Here is a 19318-nt window from a genome sequence, read left to right on the forward strand (position 1 = left end):
TTCTGGAACAGTACAGGGAGCTTTCAAAAGAACTATTCATCCCAAGGGCAGTACAATGGACTCGGGGGCATCCCTTAAGGTTGGAGGAAAGGAGATTTCACCAGCAACAAAGGAAAGGGTTCTTTACAGTAAGGGCAGTTAAAATGTGGAATTCATTACCCATGGAGACTGTGATGGCAGATACAATAGATTTGGTCAAAAAAAGGTTGGACATTTTTTAGAAAGGAAAGGTATACAGGGATATACTAAATAAGTAAACATGGGAAGGATGTTGATCCAGGGAATAATCCGATTGCCAATTCTTGGTCAGGAAGGAATTTATTTTTCCAATTATGAGATTTCATTGGATGATATGACACTGGGGTTTTTGTTTGCCTTCCTCTGGATCAATAAATAAGTATAGATATAGGATAAAAGTATCTGTTGTCTAAAGTTAGCATAGGTTGAACTTGATGGACGTACATCTTTTTTCAACCTCATCTACTATGTAACTATGTAACTATGTATTAACTCTTAACAAAACTGGAATTGATTGACTGGTACTAAAGTGAAGTATTCATTCTGCAAGACTAGGAGACAGATCATTGGGGGTATTTCTCTGATTACCTATATAGTTATGCAGTTTCCCAACAGGTAAACTATGGATGTTAGCCCAACTACAAGTGATTGACTGACTGACTGATATAATGGACTGATAGAGGGACTTTGAGATTAGAGAGGCACAGGTCTGATGGCGATATACCTCTGATTACATATATAGTTACTCAATTTAAGTACCCAACAGGTAAAGTAAGGATGTTGTCCCAAATGCAGCGGGTTGACTGATATATTTATTTCAACAGATAAAGTTGTTAAAAAAAAAAAAAAAAAAACACAACTGGGACTGATTGTCCGGTATATGTTCTGGTAGAGGGTAGTCTCAGGATTGGTGGAGATTCCACAGGGAGAGTCTAACTTTGTTGTTCACAAGGAATAAATCCCAGAATCCAGATCAGCAAAGTAATGGTGAGCAGAGTACCAGGAGGAGAAGGCAGTGGGGTTTTAGGCAAGCTGGGGTCAGGGTCAGAAGCAGGCAGTAGTGAAGAGAGATGAGCCAGGATCAGGACAGGTAGAATAATCAGTAGGCAAGCCGCAGTCAGGAACCAGGTATTTAGTAAAGGGATAAAGGTCAGAAAACAGTCACTGGGAGTAACGCAACTAGCTTCAGCGAAGAATAGAAATGTTGTGAATAGTAGAGAGGAGGTTCCCTCTTATAAGCTAAAGGAGATCACATGTTGAGCCTGCACAGCAGACTGCTGAGGAGTTGCCTGGAATGCAGTGGTCCCTGTGCATGGATCCTGACAGGTATAAGCAGGTCCAATGGTGCTTTCTCATTCTCTGTGTCTACCTATTATATATAACATATCATATATTTTTCAGATAAGGGTGTTGAATTTGTGACTCAACTGGAACAGATTTACTGGTTCTAACTTAAGTATTCTGGCTGAATTAATAGGGGACACGTAATAAATGACAAAGATTAAAATAAAAAGTAATGATATGTAATTATATATAACCAACACAGATAAGGATGTTGTTGGTGTTGTACCCAATTGGAACCGATTGACTGCTATATACTGGTAGAGAGTATACCGGTCAGATGGTGGTAAAAAAATGATAGAATAAATAATACCCAGTCTAAGGTAACCAAACCCAAATGGAACTGGTCTGGAACTGATTGACTGAGAAAGATTAATTGGTGGGTAGCATGTCTCTGCCTAATAATTATATCGTCCAGTAGTAAAATAAAAAATATAAATTAAATTATAATACATTTAATATAATAAATGTAATCCCTCTCTCTGCCCTTCCCTTTGCCCCAATGCCATCCTCTGCACATAGACCAACCCTCCGTTTCCCTAAAATGCCATGGTGGCAGGGGAAGGACGGGAGGCTTTATAGGAAGGGGGAAATACCACAATATCCATATGAAGAAGGAACTTCTACGTTTTAGAAAGCACTATACAGGCTATAGGTTATCCGACACAATGCGTTACTCAAAATGGCGTTGGATAGCGAAACGTTGTAAAGCGAAACATGTTTTCCCATAGGGACACTGTTTAAATGAAAGGTTCCGTTCCTGAAGGCATTTTTAATGCTAAAATAAACAAAATATTTTACGCAGACAATAAGATATGCAGCATACACATACATTATATAGTGTATATCCTGTATTATATATATATATATATATATATAATATAATATAAAAATATAATATTATATAGTATAATATAGTATAATATATATTATATACACATAAACAACTTTGCAAAGTGTCGTAAGGGCGTTGGATAAGCCATTTTGGCGTTGTAAAAATGAACATAGGTATGTATTGCATAGCGTTGGATAAGCCATTCGTTGTAAAGCGAAGCGTTGTAAAACGAGGACTGCCTGTATACTACATTACCTTTAAATAATACCAGTACTATGAAACTCTTCTGTATTCTAAGTCAGTGTTCAATAGCTGTATTAGTTTAAATGTACTGGTTATCAGACCAATCTTTATTTATCTGTTATCTTCTGTGTATAGCAACAGAATACAAATACAGAGTACTCCAGATGCCTATTGACCATGCATGCAAAGATTGCAATCTTATGACATTGTTTAGATACTTCAGTAGTATACTGTAGCTTTTTGACAAATACAAAGGGAGACCATGGCTTTGTAAAAAAAAAAATAGCAGATCTCAGCTTATTTCAAAACCCATGCTTGAATGACTCAATAAATCCATTCTAATTTATCTTGGAATTACTCATTTTGTATTCAAGGCCCATAAAAAGAATGCTGCACTACAGAAATGCTATTTCTTGAACATATTAAACATCTGGCATCACCTTGTTCCAAAACACCCTGATAATAATTTAGAAACCGTATTTATTTAGCTCTAATTGTGTTGTGTTTTTTATCCCATTCTTTTTTTACACTAAACAGAAAAACTTATTAGTGGTCCAAGGAATGTTAAATACAACCGAGGGAAACTTCCATCACCTGGTGGCACTGCTGAATTGTCGGGGGCTGCATAAGGTGAGAATGAATCCAGACGGTTTAGTATTATTTCTCCATTCTCTTACCATGCCAAGAAAAAACGCATATAAACGGAATATTGTAATTGTTACTGAGCTTATACTGTTTAGGGTAAGAATGTAACATAGTTGCGTTATATGTTAGCCCTTGTCACTGTTAGGCTGCGCTTATAGTGCCTTGCGACGGCGACACGACGTCGCTCGAAAACAAATAAATTGACTCTGTCGCAGAGTGACGTCGCAGCAAAGAATTTGGTAGCCGGGTCTTCTTGATTTTTTTAGAGACAGTCACCACATGTGACTGTCTCTAAACCAATCAGAGACCGCGGCTCGCCCCCTTTGGTGACGTCATTGGCGACAGCCGCGGAAAATCCAATTACAACTTTCGCTGGTGGCGATGACGACGTCATCGGTCCCGTCGCCGTCGCCAGCACTATACGCGCGGCCTTAGTTGTTGTTGTGAGTATTTCCCACCAATGGTATGGGCATGTGACTGTGGTTAGTTAGCCACTAGTTACGTTAAATCATCTAGATTATTTTAGCTTTTCAAATAGCATCCAGTGAGGGTGGCACAAAGGAAGTTAACTAGGGCTATTATAGTTGGTGCAAAGCCAAATCCACGTCAAACGATCTATCAAAGAAAATTAATTGGAACATCTATTTAATTTGAGGATGTAACTGAATATCCGATCTATATTTGTAGCATGTCTTTGCCTTTTTGTAGGACTATGTGGATGCTCTGAAGGGACTCTGCTATGATGGCATGGAAGGCATCCTCTTCCTTTTACTGTTTTCTTTCCTTTCGGCTCTTTCCTTCACCACTGCCATCTGCAGCCTACCCCGTGCATGGAAACGTTTTCAGAACAGGTGAGGATGCAGGTGATATCCAGCATCAAATTCAAGGAATGTTCACTTGTCAAACAACTGGTCGATTGTCACCATATTTATGGCTACAATTAAACTGTGTGTTTTAGGGTAGCCCATGTGTGGGTTTCCTTTGTACTACAGTATAGAAGAGATGCTTCATCTAATCATTCAAAGTGCATCCATCGATCCCATCTTCCGAGTTGCTTCACTAATGTAAACCAGAAATATGAGATAAACTTTGCAGAGATATATACTTTAGGAGTGTGTGTTGGGCACCACAGTAATAAGGTCAAATAAGTGATGTAGAAACAATACTGATAGTATTTGCATACTTTATTCATTGTGCCTCTGTATGCCTTAAATTGAATGCACCTGAATGCCAATAAAGTGTATTAAACAAACACATCTCTGAGGCATTGTAGAAATTGCACGTGTCTTTCTCTGCATCACATGTATCACTGTAATTTAATGATTTCAACAATTGAAATAGAGCCCATAAAATATATAGTGTGCTGTAAATGATACTGGCTGTTTTCACAGTGAGATTAATTCAGAAAGTCGCTGACATCTAAGAAAATGAACACTGCACTTTACAAACCATAATCTTAAACAGGCTGCGCAAGCAGGTCAACTCTCACTGGTTTTGATTCAGTATTACTACTTTTTAGCATCAGCGTTGCATAGACAGCCATAGATTAGATAGAAGTCATATATTTTCCATTAAAATTTCATTTTTTGGTCCAGAACACCCAAATCCTATTAATGATACAGTAGTTGCTAGAGTTTGACATGAGATGCGTTTTGGATAGAAGGAAAAAAGATTCAAAAGTAGAGAGGCAGTGAACACGTACATTGAAGAAAATGTATCTTTATTGCGGGTGACATAAACCTCCTACACATTTCGGTCCCAGCTGGATTATGTAACCGCAATAAAGCTACTTTTTCTTCCATTTGAGTGCCCGCTGCCTTTCTACTTTTGAATCTGTTTCATAACGGGATCTACTCAGGGCCGTCTTAACAGCATTATAGGCCCCCGGGCAAAGCAGTGCACTGGGCCCAGCCAACTCTCCGCTACAAGTCGTAATTTTTCTCCTTCTACCAAGTTAGCGGCAGATTTGAGTGTTGAGGCGGGTGATCGGAAAATTAGTGTTAAATTCTGGTCTGTGCATAGATTAGCACGGGGCCCCTATGCTCGTGGGGCCCCCGGGCTACTGCCCAGCGTGCCCATGCGGCACTGGATCTACTAAAGGATTAGATCCCCGACAGCATTTGGTGCCCCGCAATTTCATGTCCCGCTGCAGTACGAGTGCAAGCTCATGCAGATCCTTTTCTTAGATACGGTATACACACACACGACACGATACATGACACAATGTCCTCTCTCCACTGTTGCAGGGACCTGGATTATGACGACATGGACGAGGACGACCCTTTTAACCCTCAGGCACGTAGAGAGATGCTCCGCGCGGCGGGCAGGCCTCACCTGCCCAGTTTCTATAGTTACAGCAGTAGCTGCGGCAGCCACAACAGCCTGCGGGTCTCGGCCCCGCCTATTTCCAACGCCCCCGTCTCACAGTACATGTGAGTAGCCGCACACACAAGCCGGCAGCCACATGGGGGCTTTTTTTAAAGACTGTACTTGCTATTTTGTTTCCTTGACCACTGTGCTACTACAGAGACCCGCAGAGGAATGCTGTGCCGTGCATGTTATGCAAACAATGCAACATTAAATACATTATGAGAAAAGTCTGCTCCACATGTGGTCGCAATCTACATGCAGATTGCAAGATAAGCAGGTTATGGGATGTGAATACTTCAAAGTGTTTTTTTTTTATTGCATTTCATGCACAGGGGGAAGAATATCCCTCACCATCAAAGTAAATATAATTAAATCTCCCAGATGCAAGTTGGAGAAATACAAAAGACAAAAACAGCAGCAGATTATTCAAAGAAAATTGAAATCCACACGTTTTTTAATTTGGTAAATCAGGTACAATTTTGTTGCATGGATTTTGCTCCAGTTTTGCATCCAGGAGAGTTTAAGAAATGAACTCCAACAGGCTTGATACATTGAACACATTAATTAAATCGAGAGAACTTTTGGCACACTTAAGCCTCATATACTTGACTGTGACTAAAAGTGCAGTAATGAGTAGTATCATTTAGTAATTCTGGGCCACAGAACTCGCTGGGTGTCGTCTCTGTCCTTTATAAAACCATTTTAAAAGTCGTATCTACTTTCTGAAGATCAGATCTCCACACAAAAGGCCACTAAGTATCAAGCTGTCAATATGTGCGTCTGGACTTTTCGATGACAAACTTTTTAAAATGTATCTTCTATTCAGTTAAATGTAAGAAGCGTGTAAATCAGCATTGTTACACCGGAGTCAGGTCATTAACAGGGGAGTTTACTTCACCTCTGGCGGTCGGTATTGACGTGGCAGCCTTCCTTCTCGCAGTACGAGCAGCTGCCAGACCGCACGCGTACACTTCCCCTCCAAACCGGGCAGGAGTTTTTTGTGGTAACTCAGGGAGCGCAGGGTAAGGCAGGGCTTGCATATTCCCTCAGCTTAGTGGCATGAGCGTCCCTGACGGTGGAAGCACATTCATGAATATGTGCACAGGCATACAAACAGCCACACCGTCTACAGGGTCTAGGTAGCCACTGTATTACAACTCTCTTTATGTCAGCTGGCCCTTTACATTAGGACTTCAAGAAGCTGTCTGTTGGGCGTTTTTCCTAAGGGATTGTTATTTACATCTGGTGAGGTGTATGAGTATGTAGCAGTATGGACCGGATAGAATTATGCACTTATTACCATGTGCATAACTTCATTATATTGCCATAGTATCTAGGGCTCCGTATCTGCACTACACTCTCACCCTCATTAACCCCTCCACAGCCCAGGGACCTGTCTACCACTTCAGACAGGCTTTGCTAGCCCTCCCCCACCCTTGCTCTCACCTAAACAACCACAATCAAGGATAACTGCATATCAGTTCCCTTGGAACAGTTGATCTAATCCATCTCAATTGTTTTCCACTCATCTATAACCCGGAGTATCTTATATACTCATCTTAGGGTTTATATATATGTGTGTCCTTGTTGGATTTTAATACCCATCATTTTAATTAGTTCAGCATTAAAGAGTATTTTTAAGATTTTCATATTACATTGTTTTGAAGGTATTGAGTGCTATTAGTGGGTTCTTTTCACTTTGCTGTTCACCTCTGGCTTGACAGATTTTTTGGAAGGAAAAATGGAGCACGTTATTGTGATGCAGAATTTGATTCAACCCATTGTAATAGCGAATCATGAAACTCCAGCTTTTAAACACCCCACAAATAACTGATGCACAGTGACACTAGGGAAGCCTCTCTTTACATCAATTTACTGGTGGGACATTTTGGAAGTTTGAGTCAGAGCTCCCAGGTCATTATATTACCGATTTTGTAAAGAATATTTAATCTTTTTATGTTATTACTCCCCTTTTCAGCACTGAAGAGGTTAATAAATATTCTATTTCTATGTCAGTGTTTGTTTTAAATCTTCGCCACTGTGAAATGTATTATAAAAAGAAAAATGCAGTGCAGGCCACTGATGTGGATATTTGTAGCCGTTCTGCCTTATTTTTTTTGTTATGAGTTTTTTTGTTCCTCCTTTTATGTTACTTTCAGGAATCAAAGCGGTTTGTTCAGTGGCAATCCTCGATTTGAAAATGTCCCTTTGATCGACAGGCAGTCCCCGCCCCCATCGGTAAGTTATTGTCTGCATGGAACCAATGAAACCATAACTCCAACATCTTCACATGCATATTGACGTCAGTGGGGTACAGTATATTGAATTGACCCCTTATTCTATCTGATATGCAAAGAGATCGTTAATATAGTTATATCATCACTCACAAAGTCAAACTATTAGCACAGTTTACTGAAAAGGGCCTTACACTCGCTGCTCAGTTTGCTTACAAATGACTTGGAAATTCCTGAAGAGTTTCCAATGTATCTCCCCGTGTTCACCATTATATCAGATGCCCTTATCTTTCGAATACTAAATTATTGCAGTGCAGAAATTCAATAAATCAAACAGCCTATGCTTTATACATTATGTTTTTTAATCACTTTAAGAGCTTGCACTTTAAGTGGTTTTAAAGTGCAGTACAGAAGCATGAGAGTATAAGACTGCTCATGAACATACACTAGCTGAATTGGAAATGACATGAACTGGAATCTGACAGATGGGAGGTACTGTGATAGGATAAAACGGCAAGGTCAAATAAAGAACAGCACACAGAGGCATAGCAAATGAATTGCCTGGAGAGAATTCTGGATGTACAGTATTCTTATGCATAGTTCAGGAGACTATGAAATAAAACAGATTGCATTGGACTGGATGTTAGTGGTATTAAATACAGCTTTACAATTAACAAAAGAGAATGAAAAACGAAAATGTGTGGTGCTTCTAAGAAAAACCTTCTGAGTATGAATGTCAAAAGACTTGATGTTCAATTCAGTAAATATATTGTTCCTGAGATGATGACCCCCAACGATACAAATAAATGGGAAACAGTCTATAAATCACTTCTCCATGCAATCTGACTAGTGGGCTACGGCCCCCACAAACACTGCTGTACGGGGCCACACTATTATTGAAAGTGTCCCAACATAAATTATCAGAGTGGAGTTGTGCCAGAAATATAAGTGACTCACTTTTTGGAGTAGGTGTTATCCCAGAATCTTCTTCGGCCAAATAGGGGTGTGCGTCCGTTTTTTCTGATAAGGATAAGCATGAAGACAAAGAAAAAGCAGGCACCGTTGCTCAGGACAAACAAAAAAATGTAAATAATGTATAAATAACTTTTTTAGGGTCAAAGCTCTCCTTGACTTATTTATACATTTTTTTGTTTTTCCTGAGCAACGGTGCCTGCTTTTTCTTTGTCTTCATGCTTAAAAAAGAGAATGTCCTCCAGCACAATGACTCAAGTAGGATTTCCAAGCATATAAATGGAGACACAGTGGTATAATATGAAAATCAGAAGACTTAACTATTTAGATAGAACATGTGACACTTAGACTTAATTTGATGGTAAGGTCTCAAATCTATGAATGAATTACTACTTCCAAGCTTCAAGCTGATAGGAGTGTCTTGGTAAAGTGGAAGAGTGAAAAAAGAACATGGCATAATAACGTTTAATAAATTGAGACTGGTTAAAAAACACGTTTACACTCACAAACGGCTTATTCACACAGGCATTGTGAATAGCTTTCCAGCACTGCACAGCAGATTTCAGGTCCCCCTACACCTTCTCCACGTGTGGTAGGTATCCGTGCAGTCTCTGTTAGCAGGTCTCCTTTCCTCCTTACTTCCCACACCTGTCGCTTCCTTTGGTGGATCCGTGAGGGTCAGCCGTCTTCATCACGTCCCCGGCTCGTGCACAGCCGGGATGGCGTTGTGAGGCAGTGATCCTTAGAGCGGGTCCATGCTTGCGCACTGGCACTCGTGGAAGCCGGCAGATGATTGGTTGTTGGGGAGCCTACTGTGGAGCTATGGTGGTCTACGGTGTTCAGTCAAACGCATTTCGCAAGAAATGCTTCATCAGTGACGAACGTGTCCACACGTGGAGAAGGTGTAGGAGGACCTGAAATCTGCTGTGCAGTGCTGGAAAGCTATTCACAATGCCTGTGTGAATAAGCCGTTTGTGAGTGTAAACCTGTTTTTTAACCAGTCTCAATTTATTAAACTTTATTATGCCATGTTCTTTTTTTTTTTTCTCTTCTACTTTATCAAGACACTCCTATCCGCTTGAAGCTTGGAAGTAGTAATTCATTCATAGATTTGAGACCTTACCATCAAATTAAGTGTAAGTGTCACATGTCATATCTAAATAGTTATTAAGTCTTCTGATTTGCATATTATACCACTGTCTCCTTTTTATATGCTTGGAAATCTTACTAGAGTCATTGCGCTGGAGGATATTCTCTTCTTTCTGCAATTGGTTTTCGGAGGGACGTGGAACTCTCTCCTTGGACTCTAGCAGCAGCACTTGAGTAATCCCCATATATATGGGGGTTTTCCCTTACTGCATATACAGTTTGATGTATTGTAAAGATTGTACACTTGAACACACTTGAACACACTTTAATTCACAACGTGTCACATTGATAGGTGTAGATATAGTTTGATGTTGTGTATTTATTATATCTGTACACATGAACACATTTTTAACATATCACATTTAATAGGTTTAGTGCTACTTTCACCTTTTTCTTTTACAGCTTTACAATACACTCAAGTATTCCAGATACTGTATATCAGTGACATAAATGACATTAAGGATGATAAATACCTAGTTATGTCCAAATGTATAATTTGTGTAATATGCATTACTGGGAACCATTATTGATGGTTTTGATGGACAAACGCGGTGTATGTATACACGGCATAAGTACAGGTATTTCTACATAATATGATAATGTGGAAATTGCTTGTCAAAACCCTCTAACATCGGAAGGGCTACGTTATATTATAGCAAGGTGAAAAAAAGAGCCATTATTTCCCACTGTAGAGATTATTGATTAACACGTAACATGAACACAAGTGGATCAGTGCAGTAATACATGTGAGGTACATAAGCGGCTAGATTTGTAACCTAGTCTGTCATGTAGCTCTAACACTTTACTATCTCTCTCTCTTTCTTCTTTCCTTCTCTCGCCTGCTTCTTCCTGGACTGCTACCTCTTGCACCTCGGGACACCCAGTACTCTCCCAGCATGCGAACATCCTTCATCAGTGCAACCCAGGAAGAGCCTGATACACAATGCCGACCAGACTTTGTATCCTAGATCAAATCCTGTTGCTGCCCACAGCTTCCCTCCGTCATTATGAGCTGACTAAAAGGCACAAACAAAAAAAGTACTGAGCCGTCGGGCTTTTAACGTCGTTGGCAGGGAGATTTGGGACCCAGCCCTGATTCAGCTGCCCCATGCTTGGCATTCAATCCCCTTTTATTCTCCTGTGCTGCCAGGGTAGTTTTATCTGAACTGTCCCACTGCCTCTTGAGTTTTACATTTTTTGTATTGGTTCGTGTTCTTTTTAACCCTCGTCAGACTCTTTCCATATGTCTATATCTAAAGTACCCTCCTTCCAGATTGGACCTTCCAACTGACTTCCAAGGGGGCGCCATGTGGAGTCTGTACCGAAGAATTTCTAGAAAGTCATGTAGAAGAAGACAAGTGATGGAGAGCTTCACTGCAAACTGAGACATTACTGTTACAGGCAAGAGAAATGGAAATCACCAGATATGAATGAGTCTCCTCTCTAACAGTTAACCAGACACGTGGATTCCGACCGATATCAATGATTCTGCCACTGACTGGAATACGGAGAATATGCCATGTCATGTGCCGGACATGGGACTGAACGGGAGTTATAGAACTAAGGACCAAGGACTTTGCTGCTGCAAAATTCTCTCCCTCACAGATGGACCTGTTTTTAATTAGAGCATTTTAACACTAACTGATATTTTACATTGACTTGAAATAAAAGGGAAAAAAAACTTTATTTTAAAAGAATTTATTCTAAGTATGTTTTGGGTTGTCATAGGATCATTATTAGACCACCATTATGTTGTGGGTTAAATATATATATATATGTCTGAAGAACATTAGCAATACGACTAGAGCAACCAAAACTCAAACTGCTGTCTTAAAAGATGATCATTTATTATAAGGCCCCTCTAAATGACATCAAATACTACCATCTTGTGATGACTATATTAAAACTAAGGGTTTACACGATTCACTGGTTTTGGTTCCAAAAAAAGGTAATGTTTAGGTTTTGGATGTGGTTTTGTTTTTAACAAAAAATCAAAATGCTATTTTTTTTTTGTATTTACCAAAGCCCGATTTTGTTTTGGCATTTTTTTTTTAAACTGCTAACTTTTGTGCCAATCCACAATATATAGACCACACGCTACACACAAATATGTATGATACGGAGGACTGGTACAGGAGATGACATGAGGGTGGGGAGAGAACGACATTGGTGAAAGAAGAGAGTGAAATGTTCGGGAGCATAGTGTCATAGGAGTGTCATGGGACAGAGAGTGGTATAGAGGGGCAGAATAGAACGATAAAGGTGACCTGTGGAGGGGATTTCTGGAGCAATATTTAAAATAGGATCACTCCAACCAACCCTCACCTCTACTGACCTTCAATGCCCCCCAAGCTACAAGGGGTATCAGTCTGTCAGGGATGGGGAGAGGGAACCGAGGCTGAAGTGTGATTGGTTTGGTGAATTGGTGATTGGTTTGCTTCTAACGTGGAGTCAGCCCCCTAGATCTGAGCTTGTGGTTCACATTAAACTGAACGGTTAGAGTTCCGGACAATTCAGGTTCAGGCAATCTGAACCCATCCACTCCTTGTTTGGGGGATTTCTGATTTTTGAAGGTTCTGGACTGCCCATCTTTAAATAAAATGATCTCAAATCCCATGCCACAGCAGCAATAACTGACTTTTACACTCAGAAAAAATCAACTGTTTTCTTCTTCTAAAACCAGAATGTTACAAAAACAATATTTTAAATAATTGGTTCAGTATATCCGTTGAACTAAAACTTGACATGACGCATTAAATAGTTTTACATTCAAAACTAATTTTACTATCAATTTGCCTCAGAGGTGGGATCAAATTGGGTCCAACTTCCTAATTCGGCCGTGGGACAAAAAGGGAGGGATTGAGTGTGAGGATGGGGGAGTTGAGTAAGATAGGAGGGGGGAATTGAGTGAGGGAGGATTGGGGCTTTGACTGAGAGAACTGGGGCATTGAATGAGAAAGTAGGGGGCATTGTGTTGAGTGAGAAAGGAGGGGGAGAGAAAGGAGGAGGGGATGATTGGAGGGAAGCGGGAAGGGGGGTACTGGAACATGGGAGGGGAGGACAGTGAGCGAGGGGGAAGAGCAAGAGACAGAGAGAGGGGGAGAGAGAGCAAAATAGAGGGGGATAGTGAGACAGAGGGGAAGAGAAATACCTGGGGGGAAAGAGGAGAGGGGGGAGTGTGAGAAGTGGTGGAGGAAGAGAGGGGGGTTAGAGCGAGGTGTGTGAGGAGGGGGGAGTGGATGAAAGAGGTGTATAATATTAGCCTCATCTCTTCTGCCCGGTCATCTTACCCATAAACCCATGGCTTCCTCTTTGCAATGTACAGAGAGTTATATTTAATTAAAAAAAAAAAAAAAAGCATTTGCTGGAGGAGAAGAGGTGGCATTTTTTTTTTGTTACAAAAAGTTATACAACCAGACTGCATGCAAAGGCTGAGGGACCTATTCTTTAAGCCTCAATAACCAACTTATCAAGGCTTTTGAGCTGTTCTCGCAAGGTAGCTATTCAGAAAGCCTTGATAGGTTGGTTAAATCGTGCGGCGAAAGCATTTTATCGTGATTTCTAGCTCCTGGCCAAACACGCCGTGCGGTAGTCGGTGAGAAGCCCCAAATCGCAATTATGATCAAATCGTGCAACTCTAGTAGCCTCGATAATCTTATTGAGGCCCTGGAATTGCTATTTGATCGAAGATTCTTCTCGCCAGCAAAAATCTAGTGTGAAGCTGGTGAGAAGGGTTGCGAGAGAGGGACCTAGAAAAAAAATGCATTTTTCCTGCATCGGATTGATGCAGGGGGTCTCCAGAGCTGATACACATTAATACCAGCACCGGAGTCCCCGGCATCAATCCAATGCAATAAAAATGCATTTACACTCAGTTTCATTACCTTAGCGGCTAACTGCTACGGCAATAAAGGAGTTAACTACCAGTGCCATGTTTATTGTGGGTAGGGGGGTGGGTGAAGGTGGTATTTGCCCGCGGTGGGTGTTAAGGCCTTGCGGGGGTGTTGAGGGAGGATTAAACCCCTTCATTACCTTAGCGGTTAATACCGCTAAGGTAATTAAGGGGTTAACCCTCCCGCTACCGACCCGGTATGTATAAACACCCACCGCAGCCCAAATACCACCTTCACCCAATCCATCTACCCCCAATAATAAACATTTTAACAAAAACAACCCTATTACCCACCTCCCCTACCCCAACAATCCACCCCCCCCCCCACACATACAGTGCAGCAATGGGCAAAGTTCCTATTATTCAGATATGGATAATAGTGCATTTGCCCATTCTTAATAAAACAATATACAGCTGCATAAAGTAAATACAATTTCTACTTAACCCTGCCAGGCTGAAGGGCATCCTCATCATCAGACTCCACGTCCTCCGATGGCAGGACACTATAAGAAAAAATACAATCTAATGGCCCCTAACCCCTTAATCACCTTAGCGGTTAATAACCGCTATAGTAATTAAGGGGTTAACCCACCCCTCCCACTAACCAACCACCCCCACCCTCTACCCATTGATTGGCACAGTGGTAGATCATGCCAATATCATATGGGCATGTTAAGCCACTATAGCAGTCAATGGGCAACCTAACAAAAAACCACAGCACAAAAAACACACAAGCATAAAATAAATATCAAAGCACATAACACCAAAAGAATAAAATTAAGCTAACACCAAAACAACAGAATTATTAAATTAATCAAACACCTAACAACAAGACCAATAATAGACATCTAACCCCTAACAAACAGAACAATTAAATTAAATGCCCAAACAATCCAAAAATGTAATTAAAAAAAGCCTTACAAATACATAACAATTAACTCAAAACAATAAACAGAAATAGAAAACATTACAATTAATTAAAAACAAGCATTTGACAAAACATGCATTGTCTGTCACTGTATTTATCTATACCCTGAAGGGGCATAGATAAATACATTAGCAGTCAATGGGTAATCAAAAACATAAAAAGAAAAAAATATACTTCTTTTGCTATGACAATAGTTATTTCCTCCAGATATGCGGCACTGCCATGGGAACCAGGTTTGCACCGAGCTATGCCAACATTTTTATGGGTATGTGGGAGGAGGATCATATCTGGTCCCACAACCCGTTCGGTGCGAGTCTGGTGCTATGGAAACGTTATATAGACAATGTGCTGTGTATCTGGGGGGGCAGCAAGGAAGATTTGGGAAAATGTAAGCATTTTCTAAATGCCAATGATTGGAACCTTAAGTTCACTTTCAATAGTTGTCGAACATCCATCGACTTCTTAGATCTAACATTGTTTATTGAACAGGGAGCAATAGAAACGAAAACTTTTTATAAAAAAGTAGACGCGAATACATATCTAATGGCGTCTAGCCATCATAATCCAAGATGGATTAACAATATTCCACAGGGCCAGTTTCTTAGAACAAAACAAAATTGTTGCCAAGCCAAGTTGTTCGATTTACAAGCTGATGATCTCAAAAGGAAATTTATAGAATGGGACTACAGTTATAATAAGGTTTCTAAGGCATTAGAAACAGGAGAATTGACAGAGAGGAGCTTATTTCTATGAATAGCAAAAAGAAAAATAAGGCAATATCTGGAAGTTCGGAATTTATCCCGTTCATCACTAAGTATAATGATATGGCCCCCAAAATTACAAGAATAATAAATAAACATTGGGGAATCCCTGGTGAAAAGTGATAAAACGGCACAAAAAACTTAATAGGTGATCACTGTAAATTCAGTGAAGTGAATACAACACTCTTAAAATTAATTAATTAAAGTGCACGTATAGTATATAACACATAAATATTGTAAAGATATAGAAACCAAAAAATGCGGTGAAAAGAAAAATAAAGTTTTGACCCCCTGCTCGAACCCTCTGGTGGGATATGTTTTCACTTGTCCCTCAGTGTTGTAGTAGATTCACATATTCCAGGGGGAGCATAGAGGGAAAAACACAAAAGCACAGAAAATCTAAGTACAGGAGAAATACAAAGTGAAACAAATGTCAGCTCCAATCTTGGCTCTTGCGAAAGGCCTACTTACAAACTGTAAGAATATCAACAGCCGTGTGTAATCAAGGCTTTAGGCAGTCTATCCAAGGTGAGTGTCACGGATTGAGGGAGAAGCAGCTCCAGTACTCAAGAAGATGTTGCCCCAATATAGAGAGGAAAAAGCTACATGGCATAGATCAACCAGGTTTAAAAGGTTTTAATCTAAGTGTAAAAATCGCACTTACAATATATCAATAAAAAACGGGCATATCACACTGCAATAGTGTATTGAAGAGACAGCTTGGCACACCAGCTCATTGTCCTGCAGCCACCATAAGATCTGTCTCCAGCCTTTACTCCACCGCGTCTCCGCGGGTCTGGGCGTCTGACGTCAGATCCGGTTTTCAGGTAGCAACCTCGTGGCCTGCGGGCTCCTCTCCAAGATTGCTCTGTATGGTGAAAGGACTCCCACTCAGAGTCCCACACACTTGCAGTGTGATATGCCCGTTTTTTATTGATATATTATTGATATATTTTTTATATATTGTAAGTGCGATTTTATCCACTATCTACACCGAGCCCGGAGTACTCACGCTTGCGGACGGCGCATTGTATTTCACGCTGCAGGATCCGTGAACATGCGAGTGAATTTCATGTGGTCTCTGCTTTTTTTTAAATAAATTGTTTTTCGGTTCCGTACTATGTTGTTTTTATGCATTTTATGGGGACTGAGAACCTGCGGAGGTGACAAGTAATAGAGGAATCTGTGGCAATCAGCTGCCAGCCCAATTACTTCACAAGAACAAGATAAAGATACCTTTCAAAGTCCCTTATCACTTACTTGATGTAAGTAGTTAGCTGCAGAGTGGATGAGTCCTACTGTTTTAGAGGTTACAGTGCAATGTTCTCTTTGTTTTTTGTTTTTCTCTACACAGAGTTGAACTGCACTGAAGAATCTCCAGCAAGTGTTTTTTTTTTTTCAAACGGACTGATGTTACTCCTGTAATCAAGGACTTTTTCTGCTATTGATGATTGGTAATATTTATCAGTCAGTGCGCCAAGGATATTTGTTCTCTTGTATTTCAACATTTTGATCATATTTTGAGAGATCCGTAAGGCACAGTCACTATAAACTCACGTTTATGCCAATGCTCATTTTTTTTTTCCAAATAGGATTCCCCAATGAGAGTGTCTGGCACCAGCCAGAAATGAATGACTTCTAGCAAAACTGTTCTGCTATCAAAAGCTAGCAAATTTCAAGGATATTAAAAAAAACTGCAGCTGAGCTAATGAAGCATTAAACATAAATAATGCATAATGTCATGGCAATCTAAAATCATAATTTTTTTCTGTGATAGTGTTTAACAATCATCATGACATAAGATAACACTCATTCGTTGTTGCTTTTTGCTATTTCTTGACATATTAGCTAATCTTTAATGCCATTGTCTCTCTATATAACAGTCAAAATGGTCTGCCACATGAGTTTTGTGTTATAGATTCGACTACAATTAACAATTAGAGGTTTTGTAACATATCTTCAACTGTAATATACTGTATCCACCTTGTTTTGTTCCAAGTCTTTATACAGTGCACATTGGAGCTTTCGCATTACATACACCACACATATATTGTAGAAGAAAATGAACTGGGAATTCAAATTGTTAATCAGAAATTAGGAAAAGGACGCGAAATATAATTGTGGTCCATTGACAATGACACTAACTCACTACCATAACACAAACTCCTTCGCCTTCGGATTGCAACCTAATTCATTTTACAAAGAGTAAACAAATAAAGAAGGGTGGAAAGACAAATGTAGACTGATTTATTTCTCAAAGTCATTCTAAAGTTTTGATAAATTATGGACTCTTTGCCATGTTATTTTTCATGCATTAATTCCTCAACAAGCCCCACCATAACTTTATGGTTTCTGGGTTGCATCTTTCTGCCAGATTCACAATGTGACGTTCGTACCTCTGTACTTCTTTTGAGCAGCCTTGTCTGTAAAAGTTGCCCAATGCTATAAAAAGTTACTCGCTAAGTCCCAGATCCACAGAGTTCCGTTACGAAAATAATTACTTCCCCTGGGCTTAATGCGCATCCACAAAGCTAATTATAGGCAAAAACAGTAGTCTTTAGTGATCTCGTTAGCAGAAGCTTAATGCCATGTTAAATTAGCACTGCCTTGCGTTTGCTTCAAATAACATGGCGTTAAGACTGTTTCACCCAAAGGTGGCGTTCCTTCTATGCAGACTCTGGAAAGGTGTTTAATTGAAGTTAACAAAAAAGACAGGAGAGGGAAAGAACCCTGTAAATAACAACAGGATAGTTAAATCATACCGAACTGTGGTCATGGCCTTACAATTTAAGATGGCCGAACAGGTCCAAATCTGTTCCCAGGAATTTCCCTTTTGTTACAGGGACTTATCACTGTTTGAGAGAAACTGCCTCTAAATCCAGCAGGGAGCTGGTTAATTGCAGACAGGCAATTAACTAGACTCCACCTGGCCACATTAGAGCTCTAAGAAAAGATTGTTGGAAACAGGAGAGAGATTCCTTAGCTCACATTTGGGCTGACAGAAGGAGAGAAGAGAAACCTGCACACAGACACTGTTTTGAGCACAAAGGCTGTGCTGAGACCAAGGCACCCAGAGACCTATATTTTCTGGACACAGAGGACCCAGGAACTTGCCAGAGACTGACATGGAGGGCCACCTGCTTAATGTACCTCCTGAGACTTTGGGGTGATAAGCTGGTAATGGGAATATCCCTCCAGTCCTGAAGATAGGTTTTGGGAAAGTAAGTTAGCCCTTACAAAGGGGTAGGAGTTTGTTATTTTGTTGGTTTTGTATGTTTTGCCTCGACAAAGGATTAGGCTCAATAAAGCCAAGATATAATTTCACCCTAAACGGTCTCCTTACATGAACCTCTGCAGACATCTCTTACCCCTTTCAAAATCCGTTCCGCGAGGTAAAATCCGCAGACAGATTATTTCAATTTGAATCGGTGAGGATTAGTTAAAATCCCCGTGTGGCTCTAAATCCCCTGGCGGGATTGCCTAAATCCATTTAGCGGATTGTGTTTATTTCTAATCCATTGCTTGTAATGTAGGCAAAAGTATGACGCATTAATCTGTCGCAATTTTTTATTTTATTTTTAAACCACAAGTGGATTAATCCGTCTTACAAAAAATGACAACCGCAGTAACATTTTTGTAATAAAAAATGGACCAGTCTACCGTGACCACATTTTTTTTCTGTCAGCAATTAAATAAATGCCATGCACATTCCTACATTAAGCTAGGAAACACGTGACTATTAATTAAATAGAGTACGTGTGCTAGGCAAGAAATGTGTCAATCATGTTGCCTTGTTTAACTGCTTCACCTAGTATAAAACCGTTATTCCCGGCCACATACTCAACCTCTAGTGCCCTGGGAATGGGAGGGAGAGTGGGATTTGGAACCCGCTAAATCACATTATGTAATTTTAAAAATAAAATCAGGACT

At 40.1% G+C, this 19318-nt stretch overlaps 1 protein-coding gene across 4 annotated transcripts in view; it reads left to right on the forward strand.

Annotated features, from left to right (window-relative positions):
- TTYH1 (tweety family member 1) overlaps positions 1–11493 on the forward strand; it is a 110112-nt gene extending 98619 nt beyond the window's left edge. Inside the window, exons 10-14 of one of the 4 annotated variants that reach the window (XM_075605513.1) lie at positions 2975–3067; positions 3791–3933; positions 5329–5514; positions 7612–7690; positions 11081–11493. In XM_075605513.1, coding sequence (XP_075461628.1) covers positions 2975–3067; positions 3791–3933; positions 5329–5514; positions 7612–7690; positions 11081–11098 — 519 coding nt within the window. In that variant the 3' untranslated portion in view covers positions 11099–11493. Of the gene's footprint in view, positions 1–2974; positions 3068–3790; positions 3934–5328; positions 5515–7611; positions 7691–10691 lie in introns of all 4 variants that reach the window. The other 3 variants (XM_075605512.1, XM_075605516.1, XM_075605514.1) reach the window with 3 other exon arrangements.
- The last annotated feature ends 7825 nt before the right edge of the window (positions 11494–19318 follow it).

The sequence above is a fragment of the Ascaphus truei genome, chromosome 6, assembly GCF_040206685.1.
Source record: "Ascaphus truei isolate aAscTru1 chromosome 6, aAscTru1.hap1, whole genome shotgun sequence".
NCBI lineage: Eukaryota > Metazoa > Chordata > Amphibia > Anura > Ascaphidae > Ascaphus > Ascaphus truei.